This window comes from Oncorhynchus masou, chromosome 16 (assembly GCF_036934945.1).
Source record: "Oncorhynchus masou masou isolate Uvic2021 chromosome 16, UVic_Omas_1.1, whole genome shotgun sequence".
Lineage (NCBI taxonomy): Eukaryota > Metazoa > Chordata > Actinopteri > Salmoniformes > Salmonidae > Oncorhynchus > Oncorhynchus masou.
In genome coordinates this window covers 32950219-32977280 of record NC_088227.1, presented here as the reverse complement: position 1 = coordinate 32977280, position 27062 = coordinate 32950219, and the positions used below count along the sequence as shown (strand labels likewise).

Sequence of the window (27062 nt, the reverse complement as noted above, 5' to 3'; positions counted from 1 at the left end):
GGTGCTTGATGACTCACTATTGGAGCGTGTCCATGTCTCATGGACGGAGTCAGAACCATGCGCCATCAGATGGTCCTGTCTGAAACGCTAGTGGCATCCAATCAGTCCTCCTCCTTTCTTAAGGATGTCGGTGCTTGATGACTCACTATTGGAGCGTGTCCACGTCTCATGGACGGAGTCAGAACCATGCGCCATCAGATGGTCCTGTCTGAAACGCTAGTGGCATCCAATCAGTCCTCCTCCTTTCTTAAGGATGTCGGTGCTTGATGACTCACTATTGGAGCGTGTCCATGTCTCATGGACGGAGTCAGAACCATGCGCCATCAGATGGTCCTGTCTGAAACGCTAGTGGCATCCAATCAGTCCTCCTCCTTTCTTAAGGATGTCGGTGCTTGATGACTCACTATTGGAGCGTGTCCACGTCTCATGGACAGAGTCAGAACCATGCGCCATCAGATGGTCCTGTCTGAAACGCTAGTGGCATCTGCAGCTTATGCTTCATTGGCAGTTTGAGCCTCTTGCTCCGCTGTCCGTGTTCCAACTCATTACCATGTAATGAGCACTCTGGACCATAAGTCTACCGATGAGTGTGCCTGTAGTTACGTTTAAGCAGCCATGAGACCATGGGTTTTGCCCAGCTGTGAGACAAGAGTCTGGGTTTGTCTGGCAATGGAGGTGTTTCTCTTTTTTAGCTGTGTGATCTAACGGCACCTTTCCACCTCAGGCCATGTCCTTGTAGTTTTCTCGTGGGATAGTGTTATCACTCGGCTAGTTTTAGACGAGGCTACTTGTAGAACAGTGTGTGAGACAAATAGATAGGGAGACTATCTTGCACTGACCCATACACACACACACTATGTCTTCCCTTCCTACTGTGAAATGTTGGGATTTGGATATTTTTTGGAAAACCATGTTTTTTGTCTTCTTGAAGTATACTGTCAGGGACCATGGATATTTAGATTATTTGTGGGTGACAATACAGCATGAATTTAACTTCCGTGTCATGCAGGGTGATACCAGATTCTGTGGACTTTTCTAATAGTTTTTCCATTTAATATATATATATATATATATATATATATATATATATATATATATATATATATATATATATATATATATATATATGTACTGTATATATACAGTATATGTTTAATAGAGTGGGGGCTACAACCCTATCAGACTCCCCGACCCTGAAAAAGTTGTTTGTTTGTTTGCTTCCAATATTTATTGCACATTTACTGTTTGTATGCATATAGATGTAATTTCTGCTTCGCTGTCAATTAATTGAAAGAGAAAGAAAGCACAAAGGGCTTTTTACGCCATCAAAAAACACATTCAAATTAACATACCAACTAGAACCTGGCTTAAAATATAAAAATCGAGAACTGAACCAATTACCCTATATGGAAGTGAGGTGTGGGGTCCACAAACCAATCAATATTTTGTTTAAATGGGACAAACATTCAATTGAAATCTTTCATGCAACATTCTGCAAAAGCATTCTTAGAGTACAGAGAAAAGCCCCAAATAATGCATGCAGGGCAGAATTAGGACAATATCCATAACTAATTCATATCCAAAAACAAGCCATCAAATGATATAACCTGTCACACCCTGACCATAGTTTGCTTTGTATGTTTCTATGTTTTGATTGGTCAGGGTGTGATCTGAGTGGGCATTCTATGTTGGATGTCTTGTCTGTCTATTTCTATGTCTGGCCTGATATGGTTCTCAATCAGAGGCAGGTGTTAGTCATTGTCTCTGATTGGGAACCATATTTAGGTAGCCTGGGTTTCATTGTGTGTTTGTGGGTGATTGTTCCTGTGTCTGTGTTTTCACCAGATAGGACTGTTTAGGTTTTCACACGTTTATTGTTTTTTGTTAGTTATTTCATGTCGAGTTCCTTTATTAAAGAGCATGAATAACCACCACTCTGCATTTTGGTCCACTTCTCTTTCACCAGAGGAAAACCCTTACATAACCACTTAATTTCAAGCGATTCTCACTTCTACCACTACAAAGCCCTGAAATGCAGAGATGAACATAGAGAAAAGTCCACTCAAGTCACACCCTGACCTTAGAGATGATTTCTATGTGTCTATTTTGGTTTGGTCAGGGTGTGTGTTCGGGTGGGCATTCTATGTTTTGTGTTTCTATGATTTTCTATTTCTATGTTTTGGCCGGGTATGGTTCTCAATCAGGGACAGCTATCTATTGTTGTCTTAAATTGGGAACCATACTTAGGTACCTATGTTTGTGGAAAGTTAACTTTGTTTGATGGCACATAGCCTTAAGCGTCACGTTTTGTATTGTTTATTGTTTTGTCGGCGTCATTTCGAATAAAAGAGAAAATGTACGTTTACCACGCTGCACCTTGGTCCAGTTCTTTTAACGGCCGTGACAACTCATCCAGCTAATCTGGTGCTAAATTCACAAACCACTACTAACCCAACAAAGCCTCAGGACAGCTCAGGACCATTTGCCCACCCCAAAATATAACCAAAATAAAATGATATTACCTATTGGGAAAACATGACAAAATCTCAAACTGAAATGCTATTTGGCCCTAAACAGACAGTACACAGTGGCAGAAAACTGAGGAAAGAATTGACAATGCACAGACTCAGTGAGCATAGCATTGAAATTGAGAGAGGCCGGCATAGGCAGACCTGGCTCACAAGAGAAGACAGGCTGTGGGCAAGTAAACTAAGATGCAGTTCCTGAACACTTCCTGACCTGCCAAATGTAAAACCTTACAAGAAACACATACTCAGAATACAAGGGCCTGAAAATTATTTGGGAAAAAAATCTAATATTGACAAGCTTCCATATCTGTTCGGTGAAATACCACAGTATGCAACCATCGCAGCAAAATGTATGACCTGTTGCGATAAGACAAGGGTGTCTGTTGATTTATTTTCCTTACCATTTATACTTACATTTGTTCCCACAGCACATGCACCAGCTTGCTGCGCGGGTCCTAGTGAAGCCAGCATGCTTTGTAATATGCAAGTAGTTACATTTGTCTGTGAGCTATTTTATCGTAATTTATAGGCAATTTTGCATTTTATTTAGTGTATAGACCAACGTTCTTGTGTTTGTTTTTGTGCGTAGTTAATCATTTGACATTTCAAACGTTTTTCTCTTTTGAAATGTTTGTGTATTTAATGTTAACTGTTCATTTGTGATTGTTTATTTCACTTGCTTTGGCAATACTACTGTATGTTTCCCATGCCAAAAAACAATTGAATTGAGAGAGAGAGAGAGAGAGAGAGAGAGAGAGAGAGAGAGAGAGCTTGCCTTTCTGCAATGTCCTAATTTATCTCATCTAATGTGAATGTACTTCATATTCGTTTTACGAGGGGGATATGGACAGTTTCAAAGCTACTTCATTTTGTCTGTTGAGGAAAACGTCCAACAGGATCTGTAGAGTTTGAAGCCTGACTGAAAGCACGATACCGGCAACTCATTTCCATGGTGTTTCTAGCAGATTGCTGATTCTCTGTGATAATGTTGCAAAGTACATGATAATTTAATTTCGACTATTACAATTCATTGATCCGGCACAGTAAACAAATGCAGTTTTTGCATCAACATATAGTTTTTGTTGAAATTTAAAGCTAGCAACATTTTACAGTTGGTTAGTCATCCTTAAAGCGATGAGAGACCTTTTGTATTTCACTATTCATCAACGTCTTCCTTCATTACAGGCTTTCCCAGACAGAGCGTTGCGCTCAAGGTCACATCTGCTCGCTCCCACCTGGAGTTGTAACCCCTCTGACCATGCGGCCTAGCGCACATGCAGTTCCTACCATGTCCATGCAGTCCAGGGGAGAGAAAGTTTCAAGTGTAATTTAGGAGTCTGTCAGGAAATTTGCTCTGAGTTTATCCTGGCAAGTGGAGTTTTAATAATTGACTTAAATGCTTTTGGTTCACATTTAGTTTAGATGTGGATGACTTTTCATTACGAACAACACATTGCAGCCAGAAATTTAAATGTGTTTGTTGCAAAGAGGCAAGTGCTCGACAATTTGGGCATTTCGATTTTTGTTATTTCTATTGTGCCTGATTTGTGCTGTGCATGAACCTTTCCCAAAATGACATCTTCTGTTGTTGCATTTCAGTACTGGATATTATTACCAACTCAAGAGGCAGTTCATATTGCTTCTCTCCCTCTACCAATGACACCTACTGAACTAAAGTACAATGGAACAGTGACAGAACATACTCCAATTGTACCCCTGTTTTATTATTGTATTGTAATTATTATCCTATTGTATTATTGTATTCTAATGATCACCCTATTCTATTATTGCATTCAATCCTTCTCCTATTCTGTTTTTGTATTCTAATCCTCCTATTCTATAACTGTATTCTAATCATTCTCCTATTCTGTTTTTGTATTCTAATCCTTCTCCTATTCTATTATGTTATTCTAATCCTTCTCCTATTCTATTATTGTATTCTAATCCTTATCCTATTCTGTTTTTGTATTCTAATCCTTATCCTCTTCTATTATTGTATTCTAATCCTTCTCCTATTCTATTATTGTATTCTAAACCTTCTCCTATTATGGTATTGTATTCTAATCCTTCTCCTATTCTATTATTGTATTCTAAACCTTCTCCTATTCTGGTATTGTATTCTAATCCTTCTCCAATTCTGTTATTGTATTCTAATAATTTTCAAAATCTGTTATTGTATTCTAATAATTCTCCTGTTCCATACTATTATATCAATCCATTTGTATCATTCTTCTGTTCCATACAGTTTAAATGATCAATTTCCCTGGGAGCTTTCCAAGTACAGATTGCTTATTACGTGATCATAATAAGTTATAGCAGGTAATTGCCAATTACATTAATGTAATCCAACACCTGAGACGGAAAGATTAATTTGTTGTCAAGAAAAAATGTTTAGATTACATTAATACTATTCTGTAATCGGAATGCAGACTGATGCTAAATGGCTTATAGATTCATCAATTTAATGAATGGAATATGCAAATTGCTTACCAGCTGTGTCATTCCATTATTTAGCACAGAGTTAAATAACATACTTGACCTTTTTTAGCAGTACCGTAAATATACATAACTCTATGCCTCTGAGACTTAGAGTATACTGAGGTTTGATCTAGAGAAATACAGTATACGGAGGTTTGATCTAGACACATAGAATATACTGAGGTTTGATCTAGAGGAATACAGTATACGGAGGTTTGATCTAGACATAGAATATACTGAGGTTTGATCTAGAGAAATACAGTATACGGAGGTTTGATCTAGACACATACAGTATACTGAGGTTTGATCTAGAGAAATACAGTATACGGAGGTTTGATCTAGACACATAGAATATACTGAGGTTTGATCTAGAGAAATACAGTATGCTGAAGTTTGATCTAGACACATACAGTATAGTGAGGTTTGATCTAGAGACATACAGTATACTGAGGTTTGATCTAGACACATACAGCATACTAAGATTTGATCTAGAGACATACAGCATACTAAGGTTTGATCTAGAGAAATACAGCATACTAAGGTTTGATCTAGAGAAATACCGAATAGTGAGGCTTGATTGTGGGTCAAGACAATCATAACATTCATTTAGGCTAGTAATTTTTTATAATATCATCCACTTTAAAATTCTAAAGGGGCCATTAAAAATGTTCTGCCTCATCCGATCAAAAACACCACCGAAAAATAACAAGTGTTGGTTTTAGTGAGGTGAAGACGGCCATTTGAGAGACGGGGAGTGCTGCGTTTAAAAGCCTGTGGTTGTTATTGAGATTGTAGGGATGGGAGAGGCATCCATGAGATGTTGACAGCCTCAGAGCTGCCATAGCTGGGTCTCTGGGGGACTACTGATGGAGCAGCTTTCAGACGGCAATTTTATTCTGAAAAACATTTTGTCGCCAATTAGGCTCAGGAGTAGCTGAGATGCGTGTGCTTGTATAAGCTCTGAGAGGCAGAACAGAATGTATTTTGCTAAGAAAAAAAATGTATGTTTGGGAAAGTAGGGAGGAGATTTTCACTGGGTTGTGAAAGCGAGTCTCTTCGGCTGCTGTAAGCATGTCATTTTCACACTAGTGTTCCTTTTTGGTAAATAGGGTATATTAGATGGTAATCTCCATTGGGTTGCATTGCTCATATTTTCAATCCAGTTGTGGAAACCTTAGAAGGAGCGGACTGTATATACTTGATTACTTGTAATCTCTAGACAGGTCATTTTCTCACCTCTCAATGCATTAGGAATACACTTATTTTTCTGAGAAAATAACAGCAATTGGTATCTTTGGTGTTTCAATGGAGTCCAATGTTTAGGCCTTATGGGTAAAGGTTGTGGATACAGCTACCAGCATCTGATTTGGGCAAAATAATCCTTAAGGACAGGATTCTCCAACTGGTGGCCAGCGGGCCGAATTTGGCCCCCGGGTGGTTTTATTTTAAGTACTCTATATATGTTTTACATTTTCATTGTTGGATATAAAAGACTGTAGAAACACCAGAAAACCAGATCCAAGTTATTTTAATGTTGGAAATCTGTTCCCAAGTATTCTTACGCATAACAGAGAGAATTGGGCAAATGTAGGCAAGGTTTGAAATGATTGTTTTAGTCAAATATTATATATGTTTGGGTTAATTTGCAGTTTGCAAATGATTAGAAATCATGTTCTAGCACCCCGACCATCCACTCAAGAAACAATTGGCCCGGGGCTGAATCAAGTTGATTCATCAAGTTTATGATCTCTGCCTTAGAAAAACGAGTACCTCTTACAAAATAAACTAAAACTTTTTCCCATGATAAAAAAACAGTCCAAATATCCTTCCAATTGTTCCTCTCAACCATTTATCCAAAGCATTTTACTCACTAAGCAGTAGCCTACTCAAAAAAAAAATCCATCAATGTGTGTGTTGATATTCCACTCAGAACAGTAAGCCAAGGCAATGATCTTCAGTGGATTTGCTGTCTCCTTTCTCTTAATGATTATTACCCTCATCAGTGGAGGCAGATGGGCAGAGATCCAGAGATCCATTGTATACATTGTTATAACCCTGCAGAACGGAGAGGGTAAGGCCTCACCTCCACACAGGCATTTAGCAGGCAAACTGCTCAAATGGAATCCAAGTTGACTATGTGTACAACTGGACATCAATGTTACTTTTAATAAGAGTCAATTAACCAGCTCATCTACAGTTGTAGGATCTTAATTTGATTACCCTATTGCAGGATAACTTTTCCTGCACCGCAAGAAATGCAGATAAGCTTTGTGATATACAGTACATACATTTGTCAATGACATCAGCAGGGATGCACTTGAGTTACACAGTAGAACAGTATTCAATTGAAAGCTAAGCAGGACAGTTGTAATGAGACGTGGGGAGCTACAGTATTAATGATAACCAGGTACAAATATGTGGATAACTATAGATGACACATTGTAAGCATAAGTGGATTAAAAGGTCAATAGGTAGATAACTCTGTAGATAGGAATTAAAGCTCAGTGTTTTATCCAGAACACTACCTATTTGTGCTCTATTTTGAAATGTCACTGTCTTCACACGCCCGCATACACACACACACACACACACACACACACACACACACACACACACACACACACACACACACACACACACACACACACACACACCCGCACACACTGACAGCTGTCAGTTTCTGTAGAATGCAGTCACCAGAACAGAGAACCAATGCCATGTAAACAATTACAAGGTCAGTAACATTGTCAGTGGATCTACTCAAGTTGTGGAAAAGTACCTCTCTAGTACATCTGCAGACGTCTAAAGTAAAGTAAATGTTTCAGAGAGCTTATACAAAAACATTCTGATTGAAATGATGATCAATTAAATCCCATGGAACTTTTATTTGCAAAAATCTTCACTTCTATATTTACATTTTGTGCAAAAACATTTAAAGGTTTCAAGAACTTTACATTGTAAGTTAACCTCAAGGCACATACATGGGACAACAACAAGATTTCATCATGAGAACAAAAATTGTACTTTGGTTCCTAAATAGCATATTGGTTTATGTTGTTAAAGTCAAAACAAGGCAATGTCTAAATGAAAAGCCATAATAGTCAAGAACACCATGAAGAAGCCAAATGACATGCATGGTTGATATTCAGCATACTTTCTTCTGTCAAATGATACATGAACAAATAGCCTGTCGTTGTTCATATTATTTCAATTAATTTAACCCAGCAGCTGTATGGGGAAGGGTTGATTATCCAAAACACAGAAAATTCAATTACTTAACAAACCCATGAATAGTTTGCTGAAGACTTCTGTGAATAGATGCACAAATCCTTGAATTAATTTTAGTCTATAATGGAAATTTGCAGACAGTAATTCACATGAGGGGGATTTGCCCTCAAACTGAAAATTAACGAGAGACGAAACAAAGATAACTTAAAATGTATTACATTTTATCCACTTGGGTACTTTGTTTGAATTGATCTCTCAATGGTTTAACATAGTTATTTCAATGAGAATCAATGAGCTTTAAGGGCATTACTATCAAAGCCTGAAACAATAATAAACCAGAGGTTTCAGTATGTCTCTTTATTTTTCACTTCTCTCTCTATAATGTGTTCGGTCTAATTCCATTGGTCACGCCATTGCATCTGTGTACTTTCTTTACATGAGGGAGGAAATGAAGAGTAATGTACTGCTGCAAATAACCAACAAGGCTTCTCAGTCACTTTGTATCATTCATTACCCAGCACCACTCAAGGCGTCGTTACGAATGAACAGTCTTTCATTAGTTCTGTGTCAGATCTATTGTTGTCTGTCACTCTCTCTTTGTTGTTGCAGAAATATGAAAATGTGTGCTTTCCATACAGTAACTATTCAATCATTAGTTTAAACCTTGCTTCTGCTCTGAACAAGTAATTGAACTAACCAAGTACAGTTAGCCCATACAGTACAGCATAAAGGTAAGGCAATAAATGGACTATTATCACTCCTTGGAACATTCGTTCCTTCAGGAACTTGTTGCAACAGGTTGGCCTGACTGACTAACAATACATTTAAAACCTAATCCCTGGTAAAGAAAACAAAGACACTTTGCTGTATGGAATTATTGTCAGATAGAATAACTGTTCTACAGGCAGGTAGGTTAAAGTGTTCAGTGGATAAATAACCTGTTAAAAGCACTAGGGCCATGTAGCAGTGTGAAACTGTCCTTAGGTCAGTAAATGTCAGATGGATGTTGTATGCAACTTGCCATGTAGCAGTGTGAAACTGACCTTAGGTCAGTAAATGTCAGATGGATGTTGTATGCAACTTGCCATGTAGCAGTGTCAAACTGACCTTAGGTCACTAAATGTAGCAGTGTCAAACTTAATGTGTGTCAAACTGACCTTAGGTCAGCTTACGCTAGTGGGGCTAGTTGGACGTATATTTTAATACAGGTTGATACGCTGATATGTGTACGTTGGTAGAAAAATGTGGAGACACTTTGGTAACCACAGAAGAGCAACTGTCATTTCTTAACAAAAATAGTTTCTGCATTATGAATGGAAATTAGACTCAAAAAGCATGTATGAAAGCTTAAACGTCAAGATGAATGATGGCGTCATAGTGTTTATAGCGTCATAAACTCCCCACTTCGGGAAATACTGAAGGAATTAACACTAATACATGCACTGGCATGGCAGTTCTTTAAATACAGACAATACAACAGAGATTCTAGCCATGAACAGCCCAGCACAAAACAAGAGTTTGACCTTTAAAATGGTCTTTACTGTTGATAATGTTACAATATCCATCCAAAATTATTTTTAGTCAAGGACAGTGGTTCCCAACCTTTTTCTGCCTTGGCTACCCCTGAAGCATCCCCTCATGTGCATTTTCCCTGTAGGCCTATGGTCTCATGAGTCTTTTCAAGTACCCCTGTGGATAGGCCAAGGTCTTCATACCCCTCGTTGTGAACCACTGGTCTAAAGTCCAGCCAAACCATTGGAATGCAGTGGTTTAATGGTGTATTTCATCCAGTGGCTTGGTGCCTCGTGAAGTGAAGGGTTATCTCCTGTCATTTGGCCATCCTCCCTCTCTAAACTTGTGATTCACAAGGCCAAGTCTGGAAAATAAAGTCTGGAAATTAAAGTCTGCATATTTTTCTCCCTTTTTTGGATGAGGATTATGAGGAGTTGGGGGGTGGATCCTTTGAACTCCGCCCGCAAAATAAAATCATGTCAAAGCAAATAAAGTTGGAGTAAGAAGTGTATAATGATGACTTCTCAGTGGCACCAGGCATTCCTAACTTGGAGCCAGCTTGCCTGAAAAAAAGAGCTCTGTCACAACTCACACAGGCTGAAGAAATACACACATACTGTAGATCCATAGAGACACACTCTGTTTTTGGCCAGATAGCTAGCTCTCTCCCTCTCTCTCTCTCTCTCCCTCTCTCCCTCTCAGCATCGGAAGCACTGTAGTTTTAATTGCGCCGATGCAGTCTGAGAAGCTTTAAGATGAGGGATATCAGATAAGGACATGTTCATGTATGGGGGCAGCTCCAGATTTAGCTAACATTGTTTTGAATTGATGGTGAATCTGTCATTTCAACCAATCAATCAATGAATGAATAGAATAGCCAATCCCAATGGAAATTATTCACATACTACAGCAGGAAACCCCTTCTATCAACACAGTATAAAGCAGATTAAAGATAAACACATTGATCATTCGTTGTGATTCACACATTTGTCATTTAAATACTAAACAATAAAGGAAAATAGAAAGGTAGCGGACTGTATAATAACTGTGAGTGTATCTCCTACTCATTCATCATCACTGCAGACACCTCCCTGCAAAGACAAGATAACCAACACAAACTCATGGGCCTCCACCATGATAATAACACACTGTGGTAAAAATCTATATAATTTAGCCGCTGAACCCCAAAGCTGAGCACAGTCAGTTTTAAATTATTCCACATCATTAAGTAGCTCCGTGAGCATTAATACCCAGAGAAATGCCATTTGAGATTGAGTAATGGTTGTCACTAGTTAACACAGCCACAAAGTCATAATTATGTATAAAACCCACCTATTTCTACAATTTATCTTCCTAAAATCTCATTTGAAACCTCGTCTAAACCTTAATCTTAACGACACTGCTATTCTTATGCCTAACCCTAACCGTATTTTTGTCTTCATTCATCTTTACAATATAGCCATTTTGACTTTGTGGCTGTGGTAATTAGTGACAATCATGAGTTATGGTTGCTGGAGGGATTGCTGGAGCTAAAGGATCTTTACTGCTAACTCTCACACTTACCCCTCTATACTGACTGAGAGAACATGTGGCCACAGCTGGTACTACATCCTGTGTCACTGAAGGACAATCTATAGGACAATCTATATCCAATCTATATCCAGTTGTCAAAGCAGTCTCCCTCCCTGCCAAAGGAGGTTGGTGGCAACTTCATTTGGGAGGATGGGCTTGTGGTAATGACTGGAGCAGAATAGGTGGAATGGTATTAAATACATAAAACCCATGGTTTCCAGGTGTTTGACACCATTCCATTTGCTCCATCTGGCCATTATTATGAGCCGTTCTCCCCTCAGCAGACTCCACTGCTCCCTGCCTACCACATTCATACATGTTCACTTAGTCCTGTGAAGGCAATCTCCCTGCCTACCACATTCATACATGTTCACTTAGTCCTGTGAAGGCATTCTCCCTGCCTACCACATTCAGATGTGTTCACTTAGTCCTGTGAAGGCATTCTCCCTGCCTACCACATTCAGATGTGTTCACTTAGTCCTGTGAAGGCATTCTCCCTGCCTACCACATTCAGATGTGTTCACTTAGTCCTGTGAATGCATTCTCCCTGCCTACCACATTCAGATGTGTTCACTTAGTCCTGTGAATGCATTCTCCCTGCCTACCACATTCAGATGTGTTCACTTAGTCCTGTGAAGACATTTTCCCTGCCTACCACATTCAGATGTGTTCACTTAGTCCTGTGAAGGCATTTTCCCTGCCTACCACATTCAGATGTGTTCACTTAGTCCTGTGAAGGCATTCTCCCTGCCTACCACATTCAGATGTGTTCACTTAGTCCTGTGAAGGCATTCTCCCTGCCTACCACATTCATACATGTTCACTTTGTCTTGTGAGGGCAATAGGGGGTGTTGAAAAGTGTGCGCTTCCTCTCTGATGGGATTTCCACAAAAAGCTCATTTCCTGGATGGCTGCTTACTCTCTCTGTTACATTAGAAAGTGCACTTTGATTCTTAAAAAAATACCAGCAGTGCCTATTCTCCACTGCAGTCTAATCAGCAGTGTTACTATGTCCCTGACCACTGTGTTATCGTAACTAATGTTTCTGAGGGGGTGGCTCTGCACAAAGACCATCATTTAGCTCCTGTGGTTAGCAAAGAATCCCATCCCTCATAGCACCCAACAACCCAAAACCTGACAGACAGGGCAGCGTTTGTCAGAACCAACCCAGTGTGTTGTAATGGTACAAATTCCTATATACAGTACTTCAAATTAAGGATCTGACAAATATTTTTTTTACATTTTTGCCAAAAATGACATACCCAAATCTAACAGCCTGTAGCTCAGGCCCTGATGCAAAGATATGCATATTATTGGTACCATTTGAAAGGAAACACTTTGATGTTTGGGGAACTGTGAAAGGAATGTAGGAGAATATGACACAATAGATGTGGTAAAAGATGATACAAAGAAAAGAACAAACGTTATTTTGTATTTTTTTGTACCATCATCTTTGAAATGCAAAAGAAAGGACATAATGTATTATTCCAGACCAGGTGCAATTTAGATTTTGGCTATTAGATTGAAGCAGTGTATGTGCAACTTTTCAGACTGGTCCAATGACCCATTGCATTTCTGTTCAAAATGTTGTATCAAGACTGCCCAAATGTGCCTAATTTGTTGATTAATAACTTTTCATGTTCAAAATTGTGCACTCTCCTCAAACAATAGCATGGTATTCTTTCACTGTAATAGCTACTGCAAATTGGACAGTACAGTTAGATTAACAAGAATTTGAGCTTTCTGACAATATCAGATATGTCTATGTCCTGGGAAAATGTCTTGTTACTTACAACCTCATGCTAATCACATTAGCCTAAGTTAGCTCAACCGTCCCGTAGAAGGGACACCGAGCCCGAAGTTAAGCAAAAAACACTTACTGTAATTTAATCCCACTGATTAGAAAACCATTTGTATTCCTTCTAACTAAGAGTAAAAAAGATAGCTGATAGAATTCCACATTACTGTCCACAGTATAAATTACATGGCAGACAGAACTTGGAAATATCTATGGTACAGTATATTTTTTTCTCAAACAACTGGTTTTGGGAGCATCCTGTTAGAAGCATCACGTGTGGCAGAACTCGGTGCTGGGAACGTTGCTGCTCTTGCAGTAGGCTAAGCTATTGTTACTGAGGTGGCAGTCTCTGAAGCCAATGCCTCCATTGGGTGTGTAGATGGGCTGAATCCTGTAATCACCTTTCAAAAGTTGCTCATTGTTCAGCGAGACTATCTGAAAGCTGGTCTCAGTCATTTCCAGTATAGAGTTATCCTTTTTGGTACCTGCCTCGCAGTAGTCGTCTTTTCTCCTGCCACGGTTGTATTTCCACTTGGATGATTCAGAGCGGCTCTTCTTGTGCATGTGCCAACAAAACAGGCTCAGCAGCATTACCAGGACGACAAGGACTGCCCCGCCTATCACCCCGGCCAAAAGGAGAGTGGAGTTGGTGTCCTGTTGAGCTTCCTCCGACCCTGTGGCCTTGTTGTTGTTGGAGCTGGATGAGGTCGACTTGGTTCTGGCGTCTGAGCATATTGTATCCTCCCCAGGGCGGTAGGAGTTGAGGGTGTCCAGCACATAAACACAGACCCGGTACACCGACCTGGGCTCCAGGTTGGTCAAGCTAAGCTTCCGCCTTTCCCCACTCACCGTCCTTTCGCGGCTGACATCGCTCATCAGGCTCTGGCCCATCTTGACCCAGGTCACCTTGTAGGCTGTGACGGTGAAGTAGGAAGCCCAGCTTACCTCGATGCAGGAGGCATTGACCACGTGGAAGGATATCTGTAGGGGGTCCTCATAGGGGGGCAGTGGGCCAGCGGGGTGGGGAGGCAGGGCAGGGGGAGGGGTTGGTGATGTGGGGTAGGAGGAGGTTGTGAAGGTGGGAATAGAGCTGGTCATGGAGGAGGTAATGAGGGTGGTGGTGGTGAGTTGGGGGTGCGGGGGCGTGGAGCGCAGGGTAGGCCAGAGGTCGGGCTGGAGGTCCGTCCCAGCTGGGCACTGGATAGAATCCAGGGTGAGTTCTCTGATTGCCATGCCGCGCACCCTCGCTGGGCTCTGGCACATTGAACCACGCACGTTGATAGAGCCTGGCAGCGACTTGAGCCACACCACCACCCATTTGACGGTGCAATCGCAGCGCCACGGGTTGTTCCGAACAGTGAGCTGTCTGAGGCTGATGAGGCCGTCAAAGACCCCCTGTGTCAGCGTCTGCAGCTGGTTATTGGAGATATCCAGTCTCTCGAGCCTCTGGAGGCCGGAGAAGGCTGTCACTGGGATTTGGTCCATCTGATTATCCTGCAGGCTGAGCTTGACCAGGGACTGCGTCGGGAGGAGGGGCGGGGGGAACGTCAGAGAGTTACGGGCCAGCGCCAGCTCCCGGAGGTTGGACAGCTCCTGGAACGTCCCCGGGGCCACGCCCTCGTCTGTCAACAAGTTGCCATCCAACAGGAGGCGCTGTAGCCGCGTCACGTTCTGGAACGCCTCCTCAGCAATGACGGCGATACGGTTCTCGTCTAATCGCAGCTCTGTGAGGTCCTCTGGGAGACCAATGGGGACACTGCTCAGGTGGTTCTTGGTGAGGAAGAGCAGCTTGAGGCTGACAGCATCCCGGAATGCCCCCTCCTCCACCCCAACCGTAGAGATGGAGTTATCGTCCAGGTGGAGCTCCTCTAAGCGGGGCAGTTGGGCTAAGGCAGCCCTGGAGATGGTCTGGATGTTGTTCTCTTGCAGGTGGAGCACCCGGATGTTCTTAGGCAGGTTGATGGGGAACTCGTCCAACTGGTTGCCGTAGAGATACACTGTCTCAACAGACGCCACGTTGTGTAGTTCCCATGGGAACCCTGCATTGTTGATCTGGTTGTTATGGAGGTAGAGGATCTTGTAGCCCTCTGTCACCCCCAGAGGCACAGACGTCAGGCTCCGCTCGTTGCAGTAAACAAAGGTTTTGTCGCAGCGGCACTCTTCTGGGCACGAGGTGGCAGGGCAGCTAAAGTGCACATTGAGGCTCAGGATGACTGTCAACCAGAAACGCAGAAATGAACCCCAATCTTTATTCCACAGCCCAGCCTGAAACTCCATAGTGTAAAATCAGGAGGGGAATGTCCTTGGGTTGGATAAATTAAAAAGCAACGCACCAACAAAAAAAAGAAAAAAAAGGGAAAAGTATTGAAAGTATTGAAGTAAATCCACCAAAAGAGTCGACAAAAAAAACAGTCCACTAAAAGAGTTTGATAATGCTGAGTTCACCTCTTCTTCACGGGGCAGTAGAACAAGAAGCCGTAGGGTTAGGCTTAATCCCCCTGTAACTGATTAGTCCTCAACTTTAAGAGAGACAGCGGTCTCATTAGGAAGAGCAGGTCCTCTAAGTGAAGTTGACTCTGACTCCATTCATGCTGAGATATCAGACCAGAGCACCCTTTGCTCGTCCTCACAGGACAGCACACAGCCTGGGCCAATTTAGTGCAGAATCGCAGCAGAAAGCTGATGTGTTTGTGGCCTCCTCCTCTCCTCTCCTCGCCACCCACCCGTCACCGTCACACACTGCTGGTCCCCGCCTGGGGCAGCGTCCAGGGGGGGTGACATTTGGATCCAGAGACCTGTTCCACAAGACAAAGGAAAGGCGAGATTAGTGGCGGGATTTAGGGCAGGGGTGGTCTGTTTCTCTCTGTGAGAAAAAAAGAGCTCTGTCACAACTCACACGCACACACAGGCTGAAAAAATACACACATACTGTAGATCCATAGTCACACTCTGTTTATGGCCAGATAGCATCTCTCTCTCCCCCTCTCTCTCAGGCACATACTTAACCAACACATAGATCCACTCAGTCTCACACTTTCACACTTCTTTGAAATGTATGCACTGGCTATTTCTTTCGAAATTTCAAACCATCTGATAAAAAATGCGGAGAGTTCTAGAACATCCGGTTTTAGCAGACATAAAGGGGGCTTTCATTCCTTCCTCTCAGTCAAAGAGAGAGGAGAGAATATAGTAGTATATGCCAGGACAGCATGCACATTCTGAGATTTCCACAGCAACAAGTCAATGCCTCAGTGCTAAATAACATGCTAATAAACACATTGCAATGATTTTGAACCGTATGAAACAGAAATGAGACATAGCAGAGACATGAAAGGAAAACATACAGATGTATCAGGCAGCTCTTGTGTGAAAACAGTCTTCGCTTCTTCTTTGTCTTTGTTAGAGCAGACAGTGTTTTGAAGTCAGAGCTGGTAAACATGTGCTTACAGTATACAGAGATTGGTGCTGTTTCCCCTCTAAAGGTTCCCCTTACATATTACAAACCACGAACCATCTCCAGCACACGGACATGAAATATGGCACTGCAAGATAAAATATAAGGGGACTGTGTGTGTGTGTGTGTGTGTGTGTGTGTGTGTGTGTGTGTGTGTGTGTGTGTGTGTGTGTGTGTGTGTGTGTGTGTGTGTGTGTGTGTGTGTGTGTGTGTGTGGTTTTTATACCAACCCCAGAGTGACAAACACAGCCTGTCAAATGAAATGGGATTGGAAAAGAATTTAGCTCTTCCACTTGCGATAAATGATCGATACTGGACCATTTCTTAACATGGTTTAGAGGTTTAGAGTGGGCACAAGGCCACCCGGTTGCAGTACGGGCCTCAGCACAAGGCCACCCGGTTGCAGTACGGGCCTCAGCACAAGGCTAACCGGTTACAGTATGGGCCTCAGCACAAGGCCGCCCGGTTACAGTATGGGCCTCAGCACAAGGCCGCCCGGTTACAGTATGGGCCTCAGCACAAGGCCACCAGGTTACAGTATGGACCTCAGCACAAGGCCGCCCAGTTACAGTATGGGCCTCAGCACAAGGCCACCCGGTTACAGTATGGGCCTCAGCACAAGCCCACCCGGTTACAGTATGGGCCTCAGCACAAGGCCACCAGGTTACAGTATGGGCCTCAGCACAAGCCCACCAGGTTACAGTATGGGCCTCAGCACAAGCCCACCAGGTTACAGTATGTGTGTGTCCTGTGTGGCTCAGTCGGTAGAGCATGGCGCTTGCAACGCCAAGCGTCGTGGGTTCGATTCCCGCTGGGGCCACCCATATGTAAAAGTAGTGGCCCCAGCCGACTTGTAAGTCGCTTTGGACAAAAGCGTCTGCTAAATGGGATATATAGTATGGGCCTCAGCACAAGCCCACCCGGTTACAGTATGGGCCTCAGCACAAGCCCACCAGGTTACAGTATGGGCCTCAGTCCAAGACCACCCGGTTACAGTACAGCAGGTAGGCCATCCAGGGCAGTAGCTAACCTAGCAGTTAGAATGTTGGACCAGTAAACGAAAGGCCGGTAGTTCGAATCCCCAAGCTGACAAGGTGAAAATATGTCGATGTGCCCTTGAGCAAGGCACTTAACCCTAATTGTTCCAAGGTTTCTGTTGATAATGGCAGACCCTGGCCGTGACCCCACTCTCTGAGGGTGTCTCAGGGAGAGTTGGGATATGAAAAAAAAATACTAATTTCCAATTAATGCACACTTTTACATGTGTGAAAAAGGACAAATAAGAGCAACTAACAACTTATTATTACAGTAGGGCCTCAGCTCTCCGCCTCTCGGTATTCAAGTTAATTTCCTATTACACATTTCCTCCCCATCAGTGCATTTAACTTAACAGGAGCACCACCGTGTGTCAATGCAGAATAGACCCATACCTTTAATACAAAACAGGTTTGATGGGATTGGGTAACATAGCCAAGGAGGAATGTGCATATGGACAGAGTAAAGTTATCTGTATTGTTAGGTTGCTCTGTAGACTGATGAGATGGTGCTCTACACCTTATAAAGATGGAACAAACAATATGAAATACATCTGCGATCTACTTTTCGAAATTGAAAAGGGCTAAATGTAATCAAATAAGCTTCAGGGGAAATAAGCAGTAAGCACATGACAATACATGTGCTGCCACAACAACAGTACCTAAAATGATTATAGCTGCATAAATAACGACATTGGAAGGAATTGTGGAGGAAAAAAATAAACCTTTATACAGTAAAGCTGAAGAACACGTCCAATACACACACACACAATAAAATTGGCACTTCCATGTATTCAAATACAAAATGTATTGCACAGAGAGAGAAATGTGCACTCGGACCAATTAACTCCGAGGGCAAGTTGTGAGGTAACTGCCAATGTGTCTTTGTGAACAGATAGAATAACGTTTTTCGGCTGAGGGAACACAGTTCTCGCCAGATGAATTAAGTGATATCGCGGCCAGGTTCAATCGGATTAGGATTGGATTAAATGACAATAACGCAATTAAAAGTTTAAAACGGATAGGCTATTTAAAAGGCGATAAAAGGCGGATCAGGTATACTTCAAAGGCAGCTCAGTGAGTGGTGTTCATTTGAATTAATTATTACAAAGGGACATTGAGAGCCGTAACCGAGCATTGAAATTTCAAGTGCAAACGGAGGCTTCGCTTTTATCTAAAGGAAAAAAAATAAAGCCGTGCGCTTTGTAGCACATTGATCTTTGACGTGATGAAAAACCTAATTAACGGATTAATAAATTCTACCATCTATAAACAAATATTTTTAAAAACTATTGTCAATTGACAAGTTGACCACATTTCGTTTATAGATGGCAGTAGATTGTAAAGATAATATAATATAATATATTAGGAAACGGCGTGCTTTGAATAAAAATAATACCATAGCGCTTGAATTGTAATACCTCCATAACGTATGAACCAAATCCAGTTCAATCTACTCATATAGCCTATAAAACGACAACTCCACAAAAAAACGATTGAAATACCTTGTGGTAAACTATAGTTGTTAATTCAGCTCGGCATTATAGAAACCCAACTGCTGTGAATAACAAATTGCCTTTGTGGTGCTATAAAACATTTGGACTAATGTAGCCTACCTTAGATGAGGCTTTGTCCGTATCCGTTTATTGCCCCTTAATCATGTTAAACTTTTTTCTTTATCGCTTTGCCTTGCCCCAGCGTCATTCGGTATTGTTTGTGCGAATCGGTTCCGAGCGCCCTGCCATCCGTAGCTATACCGGACAGCATGCTGCCTGAGTTCAGGAAACAGTTTTCTGATCTGTCCGCAATTTTCTCCTATTCCTCGTCAGGCAGCTCAACAACCTACGACTCACCTCAGCGCTTCTCAAAACCTTGGGCAAGGCATTAGAGCGGGAGAGCAGGATTTGAGGCAGCAGAGACAGCACCGAGTTTTTCCGTTGGAGTCCCCCGAAACAGCGAACAAGCACTTTTCAAGGAATCTGGCTGATCCCCCAATCATGACGGCTTGCGTTCAGATTGTTTTGGGGACGATAAAAACTTGCCTTCCATGCTTGGAATACCAGAGGTATTTTGCTAATATAAATTCAGTTGATAGTGATGTGTGAGCACCGCTCACCCCTCTCTCTCTCTATCTCTCTGCTCTCTCTCTCTCTCTACATCTGTCTCTTATCTCGCTCTCTCATCGTCACTCAGGTCCCTCCTACCCTACTGGGCCTACCCTTCCCTGAATAAAGAATGCATCTCCCGGAGCAGCTCGGAGAGAGATGGTTAGGAGCCACAGCTCCTCCCAACACTGACGCCCTCATACCTCTCATTTTACATGGTAAATTCAACTTTCTTGTTTTTCTGGACTAGCCTAATTTATATTTATCTTATTTAACTATATATTTTCCGTAAACACAAAGTTCATTAGGAATGGTCCTAAATGATTGATCTGGATAAAGTACATGTCCAGATCATTCTCACTTCACATTCTATTCAGTTCCCATTGGAAGGCAGAGCTCTATGCATAATTCGGTTGGCATTTATTTTGATCTCTCCTTCCTTTCCATGATTTGACACTTTCAGACACATGCACTGACAAGCACAGTCATTTCCTCTGAATATTCAGCCTCTTTCTAAGTACTGATTCAGCAGTAAACAATTGCTTTACCTCACTCTCTCTCTCTCTCCCTCTCTCTCGCACACACACACACACACACACACACACACACACACACACACACACACACACACACACACACACACACACACACACACACACACACACACACACACACACACACACACACACACACACACACACACATACACACATACATACATACATACATACATACATACATACATACATACATACATACATACACACACACACACTCAAAACAGGTATGGTGTGAGGGAGCCCAATATGAGATCTTTTGGTCCTGAATGCTGAAGGTGAAGGGGAGAGTGGATTAAGTTGAGCCATTTTTTACAATCAGCATCATTCCATTAAGGTAAATTGAGCTGCAGGACAAGGTAAGTTAAGCCGCCGACAAATGTCTTAACTGAATTAATTATTACCACTACCATTTTAAAACCTATATTTATTTCCCAAACACATTTCATCACAATCACAACAGCTTTTGGTATTTTAATCATTTTAAGCATCTTTTAACACAGGCTTAACACCTAACAAACACTTTGTCCATTTTTAAACACTTTTAACATGGGCCAAGCCCTGTTGTTACCTCGTATCCCAGTGATAATGCCTTGCATAATAAATAAACGCTTACATCTGCTCAATTTGCCATTGGCTCAGCCATTGGCTCAACTTACCCCATGGTCATCATCTCAACTTACCCCAAGGCAAACATTTGGAATATATTAGCCCACACAGCTACAAGGATGCACTTTCATGCTCGGTTTAGGACCTCATGTTGAAGCTTATAGAGACCCCAACTGATAATTTAATTTGGTTTCGATACAAACATCATGAAACCTCTTACACAATAAATTGATTTGACTTGGTGGAAATCCGTTTTTTGGACTTATCTTGCTCACCATTTTTTCCACGTGGTTTATTGCTTCACAGATAACCTCTTCCTAAATATTTGGTCAAATTATAAATGTTGTGTACCGTTTCCTATAAACAAGAGTGGCTCAATTTACCACTTTGGCTCAACTTACCCCACTCTCCCCCATTGGATAATGAGAAGTTGTATTTTAGCAGGAGGCCTTTCCATATTCTTACTTGCATACATTATTATTCCACAATTCCTGTGTGTGTGTGTGTGTGTGTGTGTGTGTGTGTGTGTGTGTGTGTGTGTGTGTGTGTGTGTGTGTGTGTGTGTGTGTGTGTGTGTGCGTGTGTGTGTGTGTGTGTGTGTGTGTGTGTGTGTGTGTGTGTGCGTGTGTGTGTGCGTGTGCGTGTGCGTGTGCGTGTGTGTGTGTGTGTGTCACGGTAGCAGAAGCAGCATGTGCTGCAGTCCTGTTGTGAAATGTAATAGACGCCACACTAACAGGTCAGCAGCTGCTAGATTATCTTTGATCACAGAGTTGGTGCCAATCAATGATTGATTAAATTAACCATTTGAAACAAAAAACACAGTTGCTACATGCCAAGGTGAGTTGTCTCTACCTCCAAGCTATTGGAAAATAAAGATGATATGTAGACTGTCAAGGAAGACAAGTCAACTCTGAGCCAGCACATGGTGATTCCATTCCTCTATTTTATCAACTCTCCATGAGACGATTTTGTGAGTTTCATTCTGCCTTTCATGTTTAATTTTGTCTGCCACAGCCCAAAGATTGACTGCCTTGCCATGTACAGTCCACACAATTTAATGTATCCATAAATCACAAAGCTGTACACAGGATGAATTATATATTGGACATGAAGAATGCAGGCTGAAATAGCCTATTTTACGGACGGACATGTTTTAGCAACATAATTCAAATACATGGAATGTGGCATTATACACAGTTATAAAATGTTTCTCTATTAGAAATGACAAATATTTTACAGCTGTTGGATATGCAGCACATTTTATTAAAATATCCTATGTTTTTGTAGGCCAGGGTTTATATCAGTTTACTTTTAGCTATGGTAATCGAGCTACTAGGCCCATCTGTGGGTTTGAGATATAGGATTTCTCGGTGAAATGTGATATTCCAATCATTATACCTTTCAAAGTTTAATTCTTGACCTATTGTAACTTTGAATTTCCAATGCAAGACAAGTATCCTTCATAGAGGAAAAAAAGTCAATATGTATAATATGTGCACCTTTATACGTATATTGGAGATGGGTCAGGAGGTCGAGGGTACCTACACTCTGTTCTTTAAAGGCTAAATAATTATTGAGTTGGCCTGCGTAGATGCTCTACCTTAACTGCTGATATTGTTTCACTTCTGTTGAACTATTCTAAACTTTCCCAGAATTCTTATATCAGACATGACCCTTACACACTTACTAATATCAAGCTACAAGTCACGAAAAGGCTATTCACAAACTTCCTGATATTTGACTGAAGGTTTCTGTTCCCCCCGAAATGCAGCCTTTACAGGACAGAATGCAGCAGATAGACCTGTATGGCAGCGTGTACACTTATTACTATGAAATGATTAACGTGAAACCTGTCCAGTTATTGGACAAAATGAAGACCTGACTCATGAATTATTTTAGTAATAACTCTAGAAGACTACAATTAGAATAATAGTTATACATGTATAAGTCTAAAGGTATGAATTCTTATAATAACCATATTAGGCAGAAAACAAACTCTCTGACAAAAGTTTATCCCCTCCTCCTTTATTTAAAAAAAGTATAGGAAATGTTTTCAGCACCATCATCCATCTCTCAGCGATAGAATAGAGCCTAAATGGGTTGTGGATTGTTTGGACCAGACTGTATAATTTACTGTATCTTGCTGAAATGGTAGAAACACTCAGCACTGGCCCTACCGGAATGTTGCAACCCTAGTCCAGTCCCATGGCTCCTTCAGGGAAGTTTGACCAGGAGCAGAACATTTGTACTCAGATACACACTTATTTTTTCCCCCTATATCCATACATTCTTAAGTCCCTGTAGACATCATTATCTTAGCACTTAGCATGTTCCTCAGTACAATGTTTACATCAGAACTTCACAAGGGCACACTTCAAAGTCATTAATCGACTTTTAACTTCCTTTCAAGAGTGATTGACAAGAGTGATTGGCAAGATCTCTGAAAGATGTGATTGTGTAATTATTATAAATATTTGATTATATTAAAATGATTATATCACCAGATGCCATAATGAGACTAGAGAGAGACCTCCTGCTGAGGAGTGTAACGAACGCTGACGATGTTGTTAAGATTATAGTTGATCAATACATACATTAATTATATTTGTCCTCACTGTAATCATCTTTATGCGTGTCAATTATCAACCTACCATCATTTCATTTTTCAACACAACTCCCACATGAGAAAAGCAACTTTTTCAAAAGTAAACCATCAAAATTTGTTCTAAGTGCATGCTACTGCGTCACCACCATATCAATCGTTGACTGTGTAATGCTGGTGTAGGCGCTCCATTAAATGAAATGAAGAAAAATTTGCAAGCTTATAGTTCCTTTTAATAGAATAAACCAGCTTGTCAAACTGTTGGATGGAGGAAGGAGGAGGCAGTTCTCAATCAGCATGGTAGTCATTTCATCAGGAGGACATGGTGTGAATTATGGATGAATATACAGTGGCTTGCGAAAGTATTCACCCCCTTGGCATTTTTCCAATTTTTTTTCTACCTTACAACCTGGATTTAAAATAGATTTTTGGGGGGTTTGTATCATTTGATTTACACAACATGCCTACCGCTTTGAAGATGCAAACAATTTTTTAGAAGAAATAAGACAAATAAATGAAAACTTAAGCGTGCATAACTATTCACCCCCCCAAAGTCAATACTTTGTAGAGACATCTTTCACAGCAATTACAGCTGCAAGTCTCTTGGGGTATGCCTCTATAAGCTTGGCACATGTAGCCACTGGGATTTTTGCCCATTCTTCAAGGCAAAACTGCTCCAGCTCCTTCAAGTTGGATGAGTTCCGCTGGTGTACAGAAATCTTGAAGTCATACCACATATTCTCAATTGTATTGAGGACTGGGCTTTGACTAGGCCATTCCAAGACATTTAAATGTTTCCCCTTAAACCACTTGAGTGTTGCTTTAGCAGTATGCTTAGGGTCGTTATCATGCTGGAAGGTGAACCTCCGTCCCAGTCTCAAATCTCTGAAAACTGAAACAGGTTTCCCTCAAGAATTTCCCCTTATTTAGCACCATCCATCATTCCTTCAATTCTGACCAGTTTCCCTGACGATGGTGTTCTCGGGGTTATGAGAGGTGTTTGCGCCAGACATGGCGTTTTCCTTGATGGACAAAAAGCTTAATTTTAGTCTCATCTGACCAGAGTACCTTCTTCCATATGTTTGGTTAGTCTCCCTTATGTCTTTTGGTGAACACCAAATGTGTTTGCTTATTTTTTTCTTTAAGCAATGTTTGTTTTCTGGCCAGTCTTCCATAAAGCCCAGCTCTGTGGAGTGTACGGCTTCATGTGGTCCTATGGACAGATACTTCAATCTCTGCTGTGGAGCTTTGCAGTTCCATCAGGGTTACCTTTGGTCTCTTTGTTGCCTCTCTGATTAATGCCCTTCTTGTCTGGTCCGTGAGTTTTGGTGGGCGGCCCTCTCTTGGCAGGTTTGTTGTGGTGCCATATTATTTCAATTTTTTTATAATGGATTTAATGGTGCTCCGTGGGATGTTCAAAGTTTCAGATATTTTTTTAGAACCCAACCCTGATTTGTACTTCTCCACAACTTTGTCCCTGACCTGTTTGGAGAGCTCCTTGGTCTTCATGGTGCCGCTTGCTTGGTGGTGCCCCTTCCTTTATGGTGTTGCAGACTCTGGGGCCTTTCAGAACAGGTGTATATATACTGAGATCATGTGACAGAAGGTAATTGGTTGCACCAGATCTTATTTAGGGGCTTCATAGCGAAGGGGGTGAATACATATGCAGGCACCACATTTTCTTTCACATTCTTTTGAATTCGTTGATACAAGTATTATTTTTCATTTCACTTCACCAATTTGGACTATTTTGTCCATTACATGAAATTCCCCCCAAAATCCATTTAAATTACAGGTTGTAATGCAACAAAATAGGAAAAACGCCAAGGGGGAGAATACTTTTGCAAGGCGCTGTACCTGTAAATGGTAGCTAGTTCCTCACTGAAGGCTGCCCTGTGCTAATGTCACACTGTAAAAACAGACTGACAAAAACAAGCTGGTCCCTGTAATACTGCAGAGAGAGGGGGAAGAGAGAGAGAAGGGTGTTAGAGACAGACAGACAGACAGACAGACAGACAGACAGACAGACAGACAGACAGACAGACAGACAGACAGACAGACAGACAGACAGACAGACAGACAGACAGACAGAGTGAAATGGAACGGTATAGAGAGAAAGAGAGATTTGCTAGAGATATAAAAAAGAGATAGACAGAGAGAGTGAAATCGAAATAAAGATGAACAGAAGGAGATTAAGACAGAGAGAGAGAGAGAGAAGCCAGGAACAGGTCAAAGGATGGGCCTTATCCCACCTTCAATCCCTCCAGCTTTCGCTCTGTTTGAAGTCACATCTGGCCTGAAGTTCCCCTTCTGAGCTGAGCATAGAGGAAGTCTTATTCTGACTGTTCACAGCCTGGATGTGTAGGTGAGCTAGTGTCTACCTCCCAGGCTATAGCTCTGTCTCTCTCTCTCTCTCTCTCTCTCTCTCTCTCTCTCTGAGTCTCTTTCTGTCACAATACCAAATCTGCCTGCCTGCTGCTGTCCAGACCAAATCTGCCTGCCTGTCTGGTGCTGTCCAGACCTGACCTCACTTTGTATATCTGCATGATGGACACATAGCTGGCTACTACTGCCTGGAAGATCTCCCGAATGACCTCGTATTGCTCGGCTCTCACACGGACAGGAGTTGTCCCTGTCTTCCTGACCTGACCAGGACAAACTCTGGAACCAGCAAGCCTCCTCACACAACAAAACTCTGGATCCAACAAACCTACATTTCTTCTGGTCAGGACAGATATAGGACATGTTATGTCTCTTTGACAAGTAGTTTCTTTTTGGATTGCCTTCACTTTTCCAAACAATAATGCAATAATTCCCAACACAGAATTTACTTCTATATTCATAAAACTCTCCATAGTTACATTTCATTGTTTCCATTCTGTTGATGAGTCGATTCATTATTCTATTGGCTCCTAATTAGGGGAGGGTGGAGAAAGACCCAGACCAATTTACAGCCATAATGACCTCCGATTATTATGACTAATTATTATATATGAATGAATGTTAATTACGAGGTGTCATTAGGGATTTAATTATTTATTCAACAACTACTTAACTCCAAGGATGTTGCACACTTTGGGAAGATACAAGTATGCTGTGCAGGCTCCAGTGCTTAGCAATCTAGACCAGAACAAAGCTGTGACATCAATTAAAGAAGTGATTTAATTTGTATGACGACATTCACTGCTTGCTTATCTCTCCCAGTATCCCTAGGGAATGCCTGTAGCACAGTGTGTGTGTATGTGTGTGTGTGTGTGCCTCCTAATTATAGTTCTAGTCTTCTGCGTCTTGGGTCTTCCACTCCGCATTCCACAGTAATACTGGAATAGACAGCCTGTTTTGAAGGCACTCATTTGCTTGTGAAGGGTTATAACTGTTCTTAGACTCATTGAGAAGATGGACATTTCTCAGGATCTGGGGCTACTTTTGGAGGTTAGTGTTCTTCTTGGTCTTAATCTCTCCTTCAACAAGAAAGGATTTTGGTTAATTCCAGATTACATATCTTTGTGGGGAATGAGAATACTTTTTAAAATCTCATTACGTAAGATTTTGATACAGCCCAAACTTCACCCACAGTAATTCTAC

The 27062-nt window shown here is 41.5% G+C and overlaps 1 protein-coding gene and 1 long non-coding RNA gene across 3 annotated transcripts; one reads left to right on the top strand and one right to left on the bottom strand.

Moving 5' to 3' along the window:
* Window positions 1-7866: 7866 nt before the first annotated feature.
* LOC135557850 (leucine-rich repeat transmembrane protein FLRT2-like) lies at window positions 7867-19824 on the bottom strand. Of its 2 annotated transcripts, none has more exons than XM_064991521.1 (2): window positions 19221-19824; window positions 7867-15911 (listed from the first exon to the last, which is right to left on the bottom strand). In XM_064991521.1, the coding sequence occupies exon 2, from the start codon at window positions 15391-15393 to the stop codon at window positions 13387-13389; it is 2007 nt and encodes a 668-aa protein (XP_064847593.1). In that variant the 5' UTR covers window positions 15394-15911; window positions 19221-19824; the 3' UTR covers window positions 7867-13386. The 2 variants fall into 2 exon arrangements, with proteins under 2 accessions (XP_064847593.1, XP_064847594.1); XM_064991522.1 differs by having other exon boundaries at window positions 19458-19824.
* Window positions 19602-20686, top strand: LOC135557851 (uncharacterized). The gene is made up of 3 exons (XR_010458267.1): window positions 19602-19669; window positions 19798-19927; window positions 20494-20686. It is a non-coding gene; the product is annotated as an uncharacterized LOC135557851 (long non-coding RNA).
* Window positions 20687-27062: the final 6376 nt, after the last annotated feature.

Bases quoted from the DNA above. Each gene is read 5' to 3' on its own strand.
- LOC135557850 (XM_064991521.1), bottom strand. From the start codon at position 15,393: ATGGAGTTTCAGGCTGGGCTGTGGAATAAAGATTGGGGTTCATTTCTG.